Here is a 16,554-nt window from a genome sequence, read left to right on the forward strand (position 1 = left end):
TCCATATTTATGTAGTAGTATGGTAATGTACTGTAATGTTCTAGCTAGTATTGTACGTGCTCTCTACCTAGCAAGTATAGTAATGTACTCGTTCTAGTATCGTCGTATATGTTCTCTTTCTAGTATAGTTGTATATGTTCTCTCTCTAGTATAGTTGTATATGTTCTTCTCTAGTATAGTTGTATATGTTCTTCTCTAGTATAGTTGTATATGTTCTCATAGTAGTAAGTGTTGACTCATGAATGAACTGACTCATAGTATGATATTGTGTTCTAGTAATAGTTCTAGTATCTTCCTAAACTACCCATATGGTAGTTTACTAGTAATCTAACTGGTATGTATGAACATGGATGTATACCCTTGCTACCCAAGGGCATAGGATGAACTGGAAGGGTCTTTATGACTATATATGTACATATGTTATATAACTAATATTTAAACGACCTTTGGACGAGTACCCGATATCCCACCAGACCACATCTCAAGCGCGAAAAGGAAATAGGGTGGATAGCCTTCCTAAGTCTTTTAAACATTTCTTATATAACTATACATATAGAGGCATGCAATTTATAATTTAAAAGCATAAAATAAGATTTGTAAAACCTTTGAACATAAATATTTTCTAAGAAAAGACCGACTTGATGTCGATCTATAAAATGGTTATGAAGGCATGGGTTTGATAAAGCAGTTTAGTATAAAGAACATTTGTTTGAAACACAATTGTAAATAAGTTTGAAATATAATATACAGAGTAAAATGTACAGTGTAATAAGGAGTTTTTAAACACATAAAGTGTTTATGAATACTTTTGAAGGAAACTGTTTGGTAAAACGGCTAATGAGTAGCCAATCATTTGAATGTTGCTTATTAATCACATGTGATTGATATAATAATTAGCAAAATTCTACTTGTATCTCCCCCCATAAAACATTTAAAAACAGTTTAAAACATTGATTAAGGGGTATGAACTCACCTGTAGTGAGTGGTTCTGATGAAAATGTTGGATCAGTTGCTAAGTATCAAGTGGTGGCTTGAGTACACACGCGAATCCTATTTAGCATATATTGGCACACATATGAATATAATTAGTGTTATGAACAACTTAGGGACTAGTAAACACTTATATTGAAGTGTTACAACCATATATGATTGTATGAAGGGGAATAAGGCTTTACAAAGGAGTGTATGGCCAAAATACACACTATATGTGTGTGTGCGGCCAGGTGTGCTGCCAGCACATGTGTGCGGCCCTGTGTGCGGCCATGTGTGCTGCCAGATGGTGTGTGCTGCCATGTGTGCGGCCAGATGGTGTTCTTGGTGTTCTTGGTACCTTTTATGAAGATCTTCAAGGAGAATGGATGATACCTGAGAGGATTTCGTGTTCTATGCTTGAAGAAGTGAAGGAAGTGTTCAAAAATGACTAAGTGTGGTATATATATAGGTGGAGTGTGCGGTTGGGAAGGGTGTGAGGCCGCAAATACATGTGTGTGGCCGCACACTCCATGTGTTGGAGTGTTTGGCCTCTTTTTGATTCCTACACTTTGAGTTAACCCATTTCCACACTCCAACCTTGATTATAACACGTTTAGAACGCTCCAATAGACCCTAAATGGTACTACAAGATAGCAAAACGAGTCTATTATAGATAAGAAATGAAGAATGCAAGTTAGAAATTTTCGGGTTGTCACAGTCACTAAAACATGCGGACCAACTCGCTGCTACTCGATGAGTAGGGCAACCAACTCGTCGAGTAGACTTTGAAAACAAGAAAACTTTTATAAAATCGATACTTGAGATTCGGGGCATTACATTGCATCTATTGGAGATTTTCGCACCTAATAACTTTTATGTCTATATTATGATTAATGTTTTGAAACATATGCTTTTATTTAGATTTTTGAAGTTAGAATTGGAACAAATGCATTTAATACTAAATGAAAATTTTACTGTGGAATTTAGAATGTTATAAGTTGGCATCAGAGCCTTTGTTTGAGAGATTCATGTTAGCACTAGATGCGTCTGAACTTAAACTAAGGACTAAGAGAATATTTTTATAAAATGTTTTACTAAAAAGGTTTTCGAGAAAGAAAAAAGGATGCAATGTGTGCAATCAGTCAATGCTCAAGTAAGTAATTCTCAAAATACTCATACATGTTGTTATGTTATATGTGTTATAGTAAGATACACATGCTAGAAGTTACAATAAGGGTATGCTCAGGATTGCATGCTAGAATCTGTGATTTCGACCCTTATGTATGAGTTATCGGGAAATCTGATTTGGGATAATCCAAGAAATGCAATTTTGAAATCAGGCCACTTCCAAAATCAAAACACAGAAATATACCTTGCTGTTTTGTGTTCTGTAGAGATAGAGAGAACAAAATATACTTTTCGTGTATATGAGTTCCAACCCTTTTACTGGAACCGAAAAAAGCTTCTTATACTAGAGGGAAAAGAGGTTATGGTGGTTGCCTCCAGATTTAGCGCCAAAACCGGTAGTTATTAGACATAACTAACGCTTATATCATCAAGATGTCATCAGGATAGTTTTGTAGGAAAAGAAGTTATGGTGGAACTACAAGCCAGGGGCGTTGCCCTTAGACCCCACCAATGGGTTGCAACCCCTTGGAACACTGTACCCAGGGGCATTGGCCCCGGACCCCCGTATTCCCGAGTTCATAATTATCATACCAAGTATGCACCCCCTCACCTCCACGCTCGGTTAATAAATAAATTTCGGCCTATTTCATTATTAATAATAATTACACCAAAATATGTTGATAACACTAAAATCACCAATATTTCAATAGCATAACAATCCAATTAACTATTTTCCCAATACTATTTCCTTTGATTTGACATAAACATGTTAAATGTAACATCCCAAAAATCATGACCAAAATTTTCATTTTTAATCATTAAATAAGCCATAATTATTAAAATCATTCCATTCAAAAACATAAGTCATAGTATCAGATCAAAGTATCATATCAAAACATCAGAGTGAACATCCCAGTCTAAATATTATGGTGTGTGCAATGCAGTCATCCCGAGCTCTTCCCTTTGCTACCAGAAGTACCTGAAACTAAAACTGAAAACTATAAGCATGAAGCTTAGTGAATTTCCCCCAAACTACCACATACCATACACATAACATGCAACTAAGAGATACGGGCTCTGCCTATACTCAAGGAGATACGGGCCCCGCCCACACTCGGATAATGGGCCCCGCCCTATGACATACGAGCCTTGCCCACACTTAGTGAGATACGAGCCTCGACCACACTCAGCTACTATATCAGAGTCATTATGTTGGAGTTAAGTCGTATAGCTTCGCATTTGTTATGGCTTGGCCCTTTTATGGCAGATATTGGGGCGCAGACTCCTTTCTTCTATATTTTTCAAGAAAGAGAATTGATATGCCCACACTCAGCTAACTAGGAGATACGGGCCTCGCCCACACTCGGCTAACTAGGAGATACGGGCCCCACCCACACTCACTAACTAAGAAACACAGACAAGTATCACACAGACAACAAGTATAACCAATTCTATCAATCAAATTCCATATCCATACTCAAATAATGTTAAGATACGAGCCCAACCCACACTTACCTACTAATCATCACACATAACATACACAGGCCGACATTGGTGCCTTCGACCCGTTCAAACCAAGAGGAAACTCACCTCAAATGTCGGATGATAGCTGAAACATCTCTGCCCGAAATCTACTCTACTCACTCCCTGAACCAAAACAACCTCTTAGATACCATTCCATACTTATAACCCTTAAGGGTCAACTTTGGTCAATTCAAAGTCAACGCTCCGAGTTGACTCAACTTGTCGAGTTTACCCTTCAACTCGGCGAATTCCTATGAATCACAGTATCGTGAAATAGCAATCCAAATCGCCGTGTTTCTCCTTCTCAAGAGAAACGGGACTTTCCCAGTATAACTCGTCAAGTTCCCTTGTGGACTCATCGAGTTCCTTCAACAGAATCAAGAACATTCCAAACCAACTCGTCGATTTCCCTTATGGACTCGTCGAGTTTATCAGTGTGTCAACCCTTCTTATTTCATTAAGGCCTTATTCTTCAAATCCAAGTCTCATACTCCAAACCTAGAGTGGAAATGCCTCTAGAAGGGTAAAGTTTCCAACTTTACCCATCAATACCCTTCCTAATGAGATTAAGCTCAAACCCTAACCCCAAAAGGCCAAAGTCTTCATCCAAAGACCACCAAAACTACAAGATAGACCATGAGGTTATAGATCTGGACTTTAAGGACTAAATAATCATGTAAAGTCTTAAAGTTTATCCACATGCATGGCCCTAGAAGCTTCAAAAGAACAAAATGATGGTCTAAAGGTTGCATGGGACTTTCGTGGCCATAAAGTTGGCACCTTTATGCAATGAAAACCCCTTAAGGCCCTAGATCTGAAGTGTTCTCCAATTGGGACATCCAATCCCAAGAATCATATCATTTGGACCAAAATAACACAAGGAACTTCAAAAATGGAGATCTAAATTGCCACAAAGCAAGGTTTAAGCTTTATACCAGCAAAATGTTGTGGTTGAAGCAAGGGTTCTGGATCTACACACTCCTTCTTGTGTCCTCAAGCTTCTACTTCTTCCAATGGCTTTAAAACACACACTAAAATACTTGAAATAGCTTATAAACACTCACAATAGCATTAGGGTTTCGAGATTTAGGGTTTGGGACTTGGCGGCTGGAAATGAGGCCAACATGAAAGGTTTAAGGTGCTTAAATAAGATGCAAACTCCGGAATTAAGGTTTTATCCCTGACGGCCTACTCGTCTAGTTGAGGCCTCCCAACTCGGGTTACTTAAATTACGCGGCCCTTATGATCTCCACTCGATGAGTTTAGGGCTCCCAACTCGTTGAGTTGCTCTATAAAATGGAATAAATTTAAGTTAAAATGTTAAATACGTACTAGGAACCAAACGTTACAGTAAAATTCTTATTTCATGAGCAATATTTGGCATAACAATCCAATTAACTTTTTCCAAATACTAAAATCACCAATATTTCAATAGCATAACAATCCGATTAACTTTTTCCCAATACTATTTCCTTTGATTTGACATAAACATGTTAAAACTCTTATTTCATGAGCAATATTTGGCCCTATGGATACCATAACACTCATGAAGCTATCTATTTAATTTTGTTTTGTTGTTTTTCTTTAAAAAATTGTTAGCATGGGATCTCCAACCCTAATAAGGGCGATTTACATAAAAGACACTAAGTTTTCAGAAAAATTCACATTTTTTTTCAATTAAGTCACTTTATATATATATATATATATATATATATATATATATATATATATATATATATATATATATATCAATCCTTCCGTCCAGAAAGTGATGTCATCAAAAATTAACACGTCATCATGTCATGTTAACACCACATCATAGAAAATTGACATATACAACTAGTTTGATAGTTCAAATTGTCAACATTAAAACAAATTGAAAAATATAATGACAAAAATCAAATTTCATCTTAATTGTAAAAAAAGTCAAAATCGAATTTTTATATAAACTTGTGGTTGTAAAGCAATTTCCGTTACTTTTACGGTCTTTAATTTAATGTTAATGATATTTCATTAACTTTACGTGAAGAAGTGTTACATTAAATTAAATAGTCAAATACTTTAAACAAGTATGCGGTCTTGGTCTTCGTATAAAATGCATCTTTTAGGACTGCTTAAACATTTTGTAATGTCGATATTTTCATACTCCGTAATAAGGAAAATAAACCATATTAATAATATTATATAAAATTTATACGTTAAAATATTCAAATGATGATCCATGAAATACATTAAAGTAGATGATTTAATATAAACATATCATCCAAATATACGTTTAATAACATTTTCTATTATATATAGATCGAAAATGAACTAATGAGTAAACGAGTGCTTGATAAGGTCTCCTTGGATCTAAAGAAAAGTCAAATATTTAATATAAATGTAAATTACAAGTACACATCAACAATTTAAAAAAAGAACATAAAAGAACAAACCAAGAGAAAAGTCAAACTTCTAGCAAGTCAAACATTACACACCAAGAGCGATTTTTCAAACTGAAGAACTTATCAAAATCAGATACATAAGATGACAAGTCGACAACCCTTTTTTAAGAATATTACAGAAGAATTCATCATATTTATCTCATTTCAGTAGCCAAAATCGATGGATTAATCAAGTTATGATTATACTTCATTAATGGAGGACAGAAAAGCTAATATCATCGCTGTTACATCGATCATCTTCCTCATCGTTGTCATCATTGTCGCCCGGGTAGTTCTAGATCTAAAAAGATCGTTTTATCTAATCGTCGGCGCCGCCGTTGCTGGTATTTTAGCAGTCATTGCTTTCTACTTCATCCGGCGACATCTCCACCACAGACGAACGATGATGGAAACTAGACTCGCATCTGAAGGAAAAGAGCTCCGAATCGAGTATAGCTTTCTCCGGAAAGTAGCCGGACTTCCGACGAAGTTCAGGTATAAAGAGCTTGAGGAAATCACCGACAACTGGAAATCTTTAATCGGAAGAGGAGCTTCCGCTTTTGTGTTCAAAGGAATCACGAAAGACGGCACCGCCGTCGCTGTGAAAAGGATCCAACATGAAGAGGAGAGGGGAGAGAAGGAGTTCAGGTCGGAGATCGCCGCCATTGCCAGCGTTCAACATGTAAATCTTGTTCGTCTTTTTGGGTACTGCATTCATAATAATTTAAGATTTCTTGTTTATGAGTTCATCCCGAATGGATCTTTAGCCAATTGGATCTTTTCACGACCACGTTTAACGACGAGGGGAAACGATATCGGCGGAGGCTGCTTGTCGTGGGGTCTCCGATCTGCGGTTGCACTCGACGTCGCGAAGGCTCTCGCCTACCTACACCATGACTGTCGGTCAAGAGTCCTCCATCTCGACGTGAAGCCGGAGAACATCCTCCTCGACGAAAACCACCGTGCCATTGTTTCCGATTTCGGATTATCTAAGCTAATGACACGAGATCAGAGCAGAGTTTTGACGACATTACGAGGGACAAAAGGGTACTTGGCTCCGGAATGGTTGTTAGAACTCGGAGTAACGGAGAAATCAGACGTCTTCAGCTACGGAATGGTGTTGTTAGAGCTCATCGGCGGGAGAAGAAACGTGACGGTAATAGACACCGGCGGCGCCGGTGACCGGTCGAAGAGAAAGTTTCAGTATTTTCCGAAGATAGTGACGGATAAGTTGAAATCAGGGAGGTTGATGGAGGTGGTGGATCAACGGCTGATGGATCTCGGAGGGATTGATGAGAAGGAAGTGAGGAAAATGGTGCACGTGGCGTTGTGGTGCATACAAGAGAAGGTGAGGCGGCGGCCGACGATGTTGGAGGTGGTGAAGTGGCTGGAAGGGAGAGTGGCGGTGGAGGAGCCGCCGGAGACCCAGATGATAGTCGTTGACCTTTTGTCGATAGATGATGAAGATGATGAAGGTGAAGGGCAAAATGGTAACAAAAGGAAAAAGCCAAAGATAATTGCTAGAGCTGCCTCCCAATTGAATGGTTGCTTGACTACGAGTACCAATTCTTTGCAATCAAAATCCTTTTCGTATTCTATGTCCATTATTTCACCACGATAGAAAACCTATAAGTTTTAGTATGTTGTAATGATTTATTTGTACATTGAACCAAAATCATACATTAACTTGGATTTGATTTTTGGGTTTTTGATCCTTTTGAATCAACAATCTTTTAGTTAAAGAAGACTATAATGAATATTTTATCTTTATGAAATTTTCATGTTATATATATATATATATATATATATATATATATATATATATATATATATATATATATATATATATATATATATTTCAAAAGATATAGTTAATTTTATCAGAATACTTATATACAAATAAAAACTACAACTTTCAGTTTTTAGTCATAAGCAACAAGTAACACACAACTTTCAATTTTCTGTTACAAACTATGTGTTAATAGCTTCCAACTATAAAATATATGATGTCATTAGCTAGTTTTACAAAAAATATATAGGGAAAATGACTTTTGAGGGTAATTAACTTTTGCGTTTGTACTCATTTGGTCTTTTTTTTTTTTTTCAATATATCATTGAACTTGTTGTTTGTGTTCACCATGACCCTTTTGACCGACTTTTGACCTGTGATAGCCGGTCAAAGGGTTATGGTGAATATAAACAACAAGTTCGATGGTATATTGAATACAAAAAAAGGAAAGGGACCAAATGAGAACAAACTCAACAGTTGGTTACCCTCCTGAGTCATTTTCTCCGAAAAGTTAAATGAAATTAAAGTTGCAAAATTATCAAAGACTGTAACCTTCTTTGGCTATAACGTATATGAAGAGCGTTTCAGAGAGATAACTTCGTTAAAACATGGTCTATGCTATGTTTATTGTGGTTAACTGTTAACACCTCTCTTCAAAAGAATATGATTGTGTATGAGAGGTATATTTATCAGCATAAACTTTACTTCAAGGTTTATTATGATGATGTGTCTGCAAAATCAACATGATATTGTACATATTAATGTTGTATCTCTTTCCATGAATTCGATCTTAAAGCTAAGTAAACTCAAAAATCACAGCACTTGTGATTCCACTCGTTTGTAGACTTGTCTAGAATCCATGATACGATAAATCATTCGATTAGAAATGTAAATGTAGTCATGAAATGCGTCTGCTTAGTCAAGATTCCCATAATAAATATTCAAGTGCATTACAAAGTTGTACATGTATGAATAGTGTTCTTTCGTGGGTTATGTTTAAAAAGAAGCAATAATGAATCTCATAAAATCATTAATATCAGTAAGAGATGACGTGGGATTTGCTGTAAATGAGTAAAGGAAAAATTACTCAGGAGGGTAACCAACTGTTGAGTTTGTTCTCATTTGGTCCCTTTCCTTTTTTTTATACTCAATATACCATCGAACTTGTTGTTTGTATTCACCATAACCCTTTGACCGACTATCACAGGTCAAAAGTCGGTCAAAGGGGTTATGGTGAACACAAACAACAAGTGCGATGGTGTATTGAATACAAAAAAAAGGAAAGAGACCAAATGAGTACAAATGCAAAAGTTAATTACCCTTAAGAGTCATTTTCCCAAAATATATAGGAGTAAATACTAATCTAGCCAAATTAAGGAAGTGATTATCAAATTTTAGCAAAAAATTAGTAAATGTCCAAATATAGCCCACGAAACCATAGGTTTCTAAAACTGTCTACTGTTTCGCCATATCGTCTACTGTTTCGTGTTTTGTATAATTTTTTTTTTTCATTTGTAAACTACAAAACCGTAGGTTTTGGAAAACCTACGGTTTCCTCTCGGTTTAGCTAAGGTATCCCAAACCGTAGCCTACGATTTTGGGGGAAAAATAAGTTTTTTTTTTTTTTTTTTTTTTTTTTTTTTTTTTAAAATTTTTAAATCTACTGTTTTGTGAAAAAAACTACGGTTTTAATTTTTAAATTTTTTTTATAAGATGTACAAGTCGACATTGCACAAACTGTGCATTGGGCACTTGTACACCATAGGTTTCGTATGAAACCTACGGTTTTATATTTATTGTTTTTCAATTTTATTCAAAAAAAATTTAACCTCATATACAAAACCTACTCCTAATCACAAACACGGTAAAATTTTGATGAAAATTAGACAAACTGGGTTGTTCTTTGGGTGCTCCATTGAGAGAAAAAAGTAGCCAAACCAAAGAAAATAATAGGAAAAATGACTAATCTGGAATTTTTTTCATTATATACTATGGGCTAATCGGCCACGAAAAAGTAAACGAACCCGTGAAACAGTAGACTATTAGCACGAAAGAGTACTTTTCGGCCTAAAACAGTAGTCAACGACGTTGACCATAGTCAACCATAAGTTGACTTTTGTGGGCTATTTTTAGCTAAATGATATTTTTTGGCTATTTTTTGATAAGTAATTAAGAAAAAATGCTAGATTTGTAATTACCTCAAATATATATCTAAAAATTGATACATTTATAACTTTATATATAAATATTTAACAAAAATAATTATCCAAAAAAAAACGACTAAAATAAAATATGAACGTAATTGGTTAGAAGACATGATATCATTAATTAGCATGCACGACAATGGACACCCAATTTACCTTTCTGGAAGAGTCGAGAAAAAGCGATTTCACATGTCAAATTGATTTGATTTTTCTTGGAAATTAGCATCCAAGTGGGAGGACCGAAAATGTAATTAACGAAAAGAACGAGGTAGCCAATAGTCCAAACTTACCAAAACTTAAAACTCTAGTTCTTTTGTCGATAGAACAAGAACACACAAACACGCACTGCTTCCATTGGTGACTCCGTTCGACTATCTGCAGGTACTTTCTGATCTGAAAATCCCTAATTTTTCTGTAGATCTAGTGAAAATACTTGCGACGTGCTATAGAACAATCGTTGATATCCGTTACCAATTTTATATCTCAGTGATGTACATACGCATTTAGATTTTAGATATGATAATTGATAAAAGTCGCATGTTTTGTTAATTTTTACGAACTATTATGTTCTTTTGCACGAGTAATTAACAAAACGAAGCAATTCGTTACTAAATCCATTCCGAGATTCGAGTTCATTTGAAGATTTCAGTGGTCAAATTGGTCCATTTTCACCTCGAAATCGACGAGGATAAATTTGGTTATCGATAGGAAACACGTCCGCTATTAGATTATACAAAATTTGGCAAATTTATCTTCCAGCTCTTAAGTAGTAAAACCAGAAGCATAAATCTCAATTTTGTATTTCAAGAATTACTAGGTTTTTCCTTATGAAGTGAATCTAACGGGAAGAAGAGATATGAAGTTTTCTGGTCATATCCTCTCTCACCTCTTTGAATGGGTATATTAGTATATATCTGTTTTGGGATACAAGAACTCATGAAATTGACAAGTTATTATACATATCTAATCATGTTTCTTATTTGGAATTTGATTTTCATTACATTTCGATGGTAGGGTTTCATTGCAGGTTTTTTTTTTCTTGGTGGCTGTATTTCTGTTATCAATAATATGAGTTTCAGTGGCCCTTCTCTTGGTTCTGGTAAAATTATTTTTTTCCTTTTCCTTTTCTTTTTCTTTTCCATTTATATTTATTTACAACATTGGTGGATTTTCCATGAAAGGTGGAAGAACTGCCAGAAGGGTATTTGAGTTTGGAAGAACATATGTGGTGAAACCTAAAGGCAAACACCAAGCAACCATTGTATGGTTACATGGCCTTGGTGATAATGGTTCAAGGTAACTCTAATTTCAATTTCAATTTGAATTTCATCATTTCATTTTCCTTCTCTAATTGGCTATATTATACATTATCATTCCCAAATTAACCCTTATTTGAAATCCATATATTTATATTCTTCTGGCAGTTGGTCCCAGCTCTTGGAGACTCTTCCTCTTCCAAATGTAAGCAAACAGTTATCATTCAGTCTTTTACATATAAATGATAATTATAATTTATAAATTAAAAACTTGATTATTTAATGTTTTTTTTTTTTTGTTTTTTAGATCAAATGGATATGCCCTACTTCACCTTCTCAACCATTAACCTTATTCGGCGGCTTTCCCACAACTGCATGTATGATTTAAATTTTGACAACACTATTTTTTTTTTATTATCATAATGTGAAATTGTATCCCTAAGGGTAAATATGTAAAATGTAATTATGTATGATGGATTTTAGGGTTTGATGTAAGTGACCTATCTGAAGATGCACATCAAGATGTAGAATCAATGGATGCTTCTGCAGCACATGTATTGAGTCTCTTATCTACTGAGCCTCCTAATAGTAAGTTTCAAAATTAATTTACTTTTATCTACTTTGGATAAATTCAAGAAATGTTTGACTTTTTTTTTGTAGTCAAACTTGGTGTAGGAGGGTTTAGTATGGGAGCAGCAACTGCTCTATATTCTGCAACATGTTTTTCACATGGAAAATTTGGAAATGGAAACTCATACTCTACTCATTTGGATGCAATTGTTGGCCTTAGTGGTTGGCTTCCATGTGCAAAGTTTGACTCTCTTCACCATTTTACCTTTTTACCCCTCTTACTTAAACCACATTGCTATTTTTAATAACAATTTATCTTTAAAAAATATCTCTAGGGATCTGAGTAACAAGGTGGAAGGGGAGGAAGCTGCAAATCGTGCTTCATCCTTGCCTGTTTTACTTTGTCATGGCAAAGGTAATTATTTTAAAAAAGCTATTATGTTTTTCCTTTTATTTATTTATTTTAATGTTTTAGTAATAATTTTTCTACAATTTATGGCAGCTGATGATGTGGTACGCTTTCGTTTTGGCGAGAAGTCGGCACAAAAATTAACTTCAACCGGCTTCAAAAACCTCACTTTCAAATCCTATGACTCGTATGTCACTCTCAGATACCGATACTGTTACTGATACTGATACTGATAATACTGACAATTTAAACTGTTTATTATTGTAGGCTTGGACACTATACGATTCCTGAAGAGATGGACGAGGTTTGTTCATGGCTAACTTCAAAATTGGAGTTGGAAGGGAAGTAGTGATTTTTGATGATTTGAGAAAAAAGAAAAAAGAAAAACAATATCTACTTATGTAAAGTATTGTTTTTTTCTTTTGGGTGTTTTAAGTTGGGAAAAATTTGTAATGTGTAGGAGAGTTAATTAGATATATTTTATGATGGAATCTTGTTACTTGTATTTCTTGATGTGGATTCTTGATTTTTAAGCTTCGGTCTACATTGGCTGAGTTTACTTTAAGGACTTGTGGATTTGCGTATAAAAATATGAAAAAAAGAATGGGAATATTTTGTTTGATTCTGTGTACTTTGTTTTGATTTGTGTTTTTGATGAATGAAAAAGTGTTATGATATGTTCTCATAAAAAGGGAAAGAATATGTTTGGATTTTCTTTGATCGAATATATTTTTATAATATTCCGTATTTAATGGAATCATGTTAGAGTTTCCATAATAGGAAATCTTTTTCTTTTGAAACTTTTTTTTTCGACTCCTATTAAAGCAGAAAAACAAACTATGTAAATTCATAAAATATTATTAGAACTAGGTGTGTGTGAGACCCGTGTATTACACGGGTTTATAAAAAAAATTTAATATAAAATTATAAGCATTACATATTTTTTAAAGTAATAATTTTACATAAATACAAAGAATATAATAAATAAAGTAAATAATAAAGGTTGTAGAGCACTTATTATGAAATTTAATAGAATGATCTACTTTACATATATAAATCTCATTAAAATGTGAATTTTAAATTTAAAAAAAAATTAAAAATTTAAGAAAATGACAAGTGGAAAAGAAATAATTCAAAAACTCTTAGAAAATGACATGTGTCAAATTTAATGAGAGCATGACATTTGGCAAAATTAATTTTTATTTATTAGGTTAGATTATGAAAATAAAAAAAACTATATGTATTGAGCTTGTAATTTTACAAATAAACTGAACAATAGTTTGTCTGGTTTTGACAAACTTATTTTACCCAAAACAATAGTTTGTCTGGATATGAAAGGCTCTAAATAGGATCCAGACTACACTTAAAAAACAATAATGCTTTTATATATTTTGTTTTGATAGTTCAGAAAAAAAAAATGTGTCGTAAACTAATTTTTTAAGTGAAAGATGTCAAACAAGAGATGTAAATTCATTACTAGTTTTTGGCAGACGATATAGATTAGGGCATTAGGCCAAGTCCAACCTGCCACTAAAATGTTTGTTGAATTGGCCTTTATTTTTGTGGAAGAAAATTAGCTGCCAAATATAGCGGTGCTTCTTAAGAAACAATAATGCTTCTCATCCAACACCAAACTACTTTTCTATTATATGTATAATATAATATTCAATGGAATGACTTTAAATTGAATCATATAATAATAATGAATTTTTTTTAATATAATGATATTAAAATATGTTTTTAGTGTAAAATTTTAGTATGTTTGGAATGAAAACTGTATTTTTATTTTAAAAAGTCACCATTTTAATGTTTTTTAGGTAGTGTTTGGTTATAGGACTAGATGAAACAGTATTAGGCTGAACAAAACTGGATTGGGCGGAACAATATGTTTCAAATTATCTATGAAGCGTTTGGTAGGACGGAACAAAACATGACATTAAAATGACCAAATTGTCCATTATATATATATATATATATATATATATATATATATATATATATATATATATATATATATATATATATATATATATATATATATATATATATATACAAGCACCTCGTATCAATGCATAAGCACACAAAAATCAATAAAGTTGTTGAATAATTGTGTAAGTGCATGTGTTATATATTCCACGTTTGATATTATTCATAATTATAAAATTTAAGGAAAAATAAATGGGTAATTCGTGGTATCATGGAGTTGTAGAAATTTAATTGCAGTGTTGGTGTGTGACGGAAAAAAAGGATGGATCTGAGGATAAGAAAGTCAAAAAAAATTTGTGAACCTCGCAATGTGGAAGATAAATATGTATATCACTACCACCATAGAAACTGTGAGCAATCTAATTTATGGAAAGGAAAAAAAACAAAAGACTTGCATGAGGTGATAGGAAGAAAAGTGCTTGTGGAATACGTGATAATTTTTCGTTTGCAAAAAAACAACGATGAAAGAACGGTTGTTTCATGAAAGGGGGGTAGAGATGAAAAAAAAAGATTGGGAACTTTTGTCGAATATGTTTTTGTTCCACTGTGTTCCATGTTATTGAGTAGGACTAAAACCTAATGAAATAGTCTTATCTGACATGGTCAATAACTGTTTTGGTTCTTGTCCCATCCATGCCAAACTCTATCTGGAAGAGTTTTGTTCTGTTCTGTACTGTTCTGTCCCATATACCAAACGATACCTTAGAGTTTTGTGGTTGGAGTTGGCCTTACTAGAAAAAACCATTATGTAAGAAAATGTATTATTGTATGAATGAAACTTTGTTATAATGAAAAAAAGACCATATTATATCGAAATTTATTGAAATTTATGTGGATATATGTTGTAGAACAAATATAATAGAACAATATTAACAGGGAAGGATCCAAAATTAACAACTAATTGTATTAATCTTGGAAATTGGCAATAAGAACAATGATAAAAGCAAATGATAAGGGTAGTAGCTGTTCGAGATGCTACAAATCTCCCAGGAATAAAAACTTCTATGAGAATAATCTGGTGCCTTCCTCCCAGGTGTCCCTTCCATCAAATAGACTAAATTAACAGTTGGCCTTGAATTTCCCAAATTACCTTTGTTGTCCCACTACATCTGCAGTCCTGATGTCAGGTTAGTGGTCCCTCCTGCGTGTGTCATTTTTTATTCTTCATTCTCTTGTACGTGAACTTGAGTGGAGGTTTCATAACATTACTCCTCCCCCAAAGTTCAACCTTGTCCTCAAGGTTGAATTCTAGAAAGGATTCTGACATAGTGACAAAGTCTTCCCATGTGGATTCAACTTCTGGGACTTCCTTCCACTTAATCAGTACTTCAGTTCTCTGACCCTGCTCCTCGGTTTGGACACGTATCCCTAGCACTGATTCCGGATGCCAATCCAGCCTCAAGTCCTCTGTCATTTGAGCTGGAAGAGTAGGATCTGCAACCTGGTTCCCAATTGCTTTTTTGAGCTGAGACACATGAAATACAGGGTGAATTTTCGTTGTGTCCGGCAATTGGATTTGGTAGGCCACCCTTCCCACCTTTTGTATAATCTGGAAAGGCCCATAGAACCTAGTTGCAAGCTTCTGGAAGGGTCTACTAGTTAGGGACTGCTGTCTATAGGGCTGCAACTTGAGGAACACCCATTCTCCTTCTTTAAAATCAACATTCCTTTTGTTCTTGTCCGCCATAGCCTTCATCCTCTGTTGGGCTTGAAGTAAATGTCCCTTGAGATCTTCCAAGATCGCATCACGCTCTAGGAGTTGATCCTCAAGAGCAGAAACTGATGTATCTCCTTTCTGAACCTTTATGACTCGGGGAGGGTCACGTTCGTACAAGGCCTTGAATGGGGTGGTCTTTCCCGCCGTGTGATAGGCGGTGTTGTGGCAGAATTCAGCCCATGGCAACCATTTGATCCACGTTTTTGGTTTCCCATGGATGAAACAACGAAGGTAGAGCTCCACTGATTTGTTAACAATTTTTGTTTGACCATCCGTTTGCGGATGGTAGGCAGTGCTTCTGAGCAGCTGAGTGCCTTGCAGTTTGAAGAGCTCCTTCCAAAACAAACTCATGAAGATCTTGTCCCTATCTGACACTTCGGAAGTTGGGAACCCGTGCAACCTCACAATCTCTTTGATGAAGATGGCAGCTATGGTGGACGCTGTAAATGGGTGTTTGATCGCTATGAAATGAGAGTATTTACTAAGTCGGTCTACCACCACCAAGATTGAATTGTACCCTTCCGATTTTGGCAACCCCTCAATGAAATCCATTGAAACTTCATCCCACACCTGATC

At 34.7% G+C, this 16,554-nt stretch overlaps 2 protein-coding genes across 3 annotated transcripts; both read left to right on the plus strand.

Moving 5' to 3' along the window:
• Positions 1–6,056: 6,056 nt before the first annotated feature.
• LOC111906127 (probable receptor-like protein kinase At5g20050) lies at positions 6,057–7,822 on the plus strand. Its single transcript, XM_023901859.3, has one exon. The coding sequence runs from the start codon at positions 6,262–6,264 to the stop codon at positions 7,666–7,668; it is 1,407 nt and encodes a 468-aa protein (XP_023757627.1). The 5' UTR covers positions 6,057–6,261; the 3' UTR covers positions 7,669–7,822.
• Positions 7,823–10,296: 2,474 nt separating this feature from the next.
• LOC111906128 (uncharacterized) lies at positions 10,297–12,897 on the plus strand. 2 transcript variants are annotated; one of them, XM_023901860.3, is made up of 10 exons: positions 10,297–10,421; positions 11,055–11,139; positions 11,222–11,336; positions 11,465–11,501; positions 11,604–11,673; positions 11,780–11,884; positions 11,957–12,107; positions 12,202–12,281; positions 12,369–12,462; positions 12,543–12,897. In XM_023901860.3, exons 2-10 carry the CDS (start codon positions 11,109–11,111, stop codon positions 12,622–12,624), a joined length of 765 nt encoding a protein of 254 aa, XP_023757628.1. In that variant the 5' UTR covers positions 10,297–10,421; positions 11,055–11,108; the 3' UTR covers positions 12,625–12,897. The 2 variants fall into 2 exon arrangements, with proteins under 2 accessions (XP_023757628.1, XP_023757629.1); XM_023901861.3 differs by having other exon boundaries at positions 10,345–10,421; positions 11,068–11,139.
• Positions 12,898–16,554: the final 3,657 nt, after the last annotated feature.

Source organism: Lactuca sativa, chromosome 8 (genome assembly GCF_002870075.4).
Source record: "Lactuca sativa cultivar Salinas chromosome 8, Lsat_Salinas_v11, whole genome shotgun sequence".
NCBI lineage: Eukaryota > Viridiplantae > Streptophyta > Magnoliopsida > Asterales > Asteraceae > Lactuca > Lactuca sativa.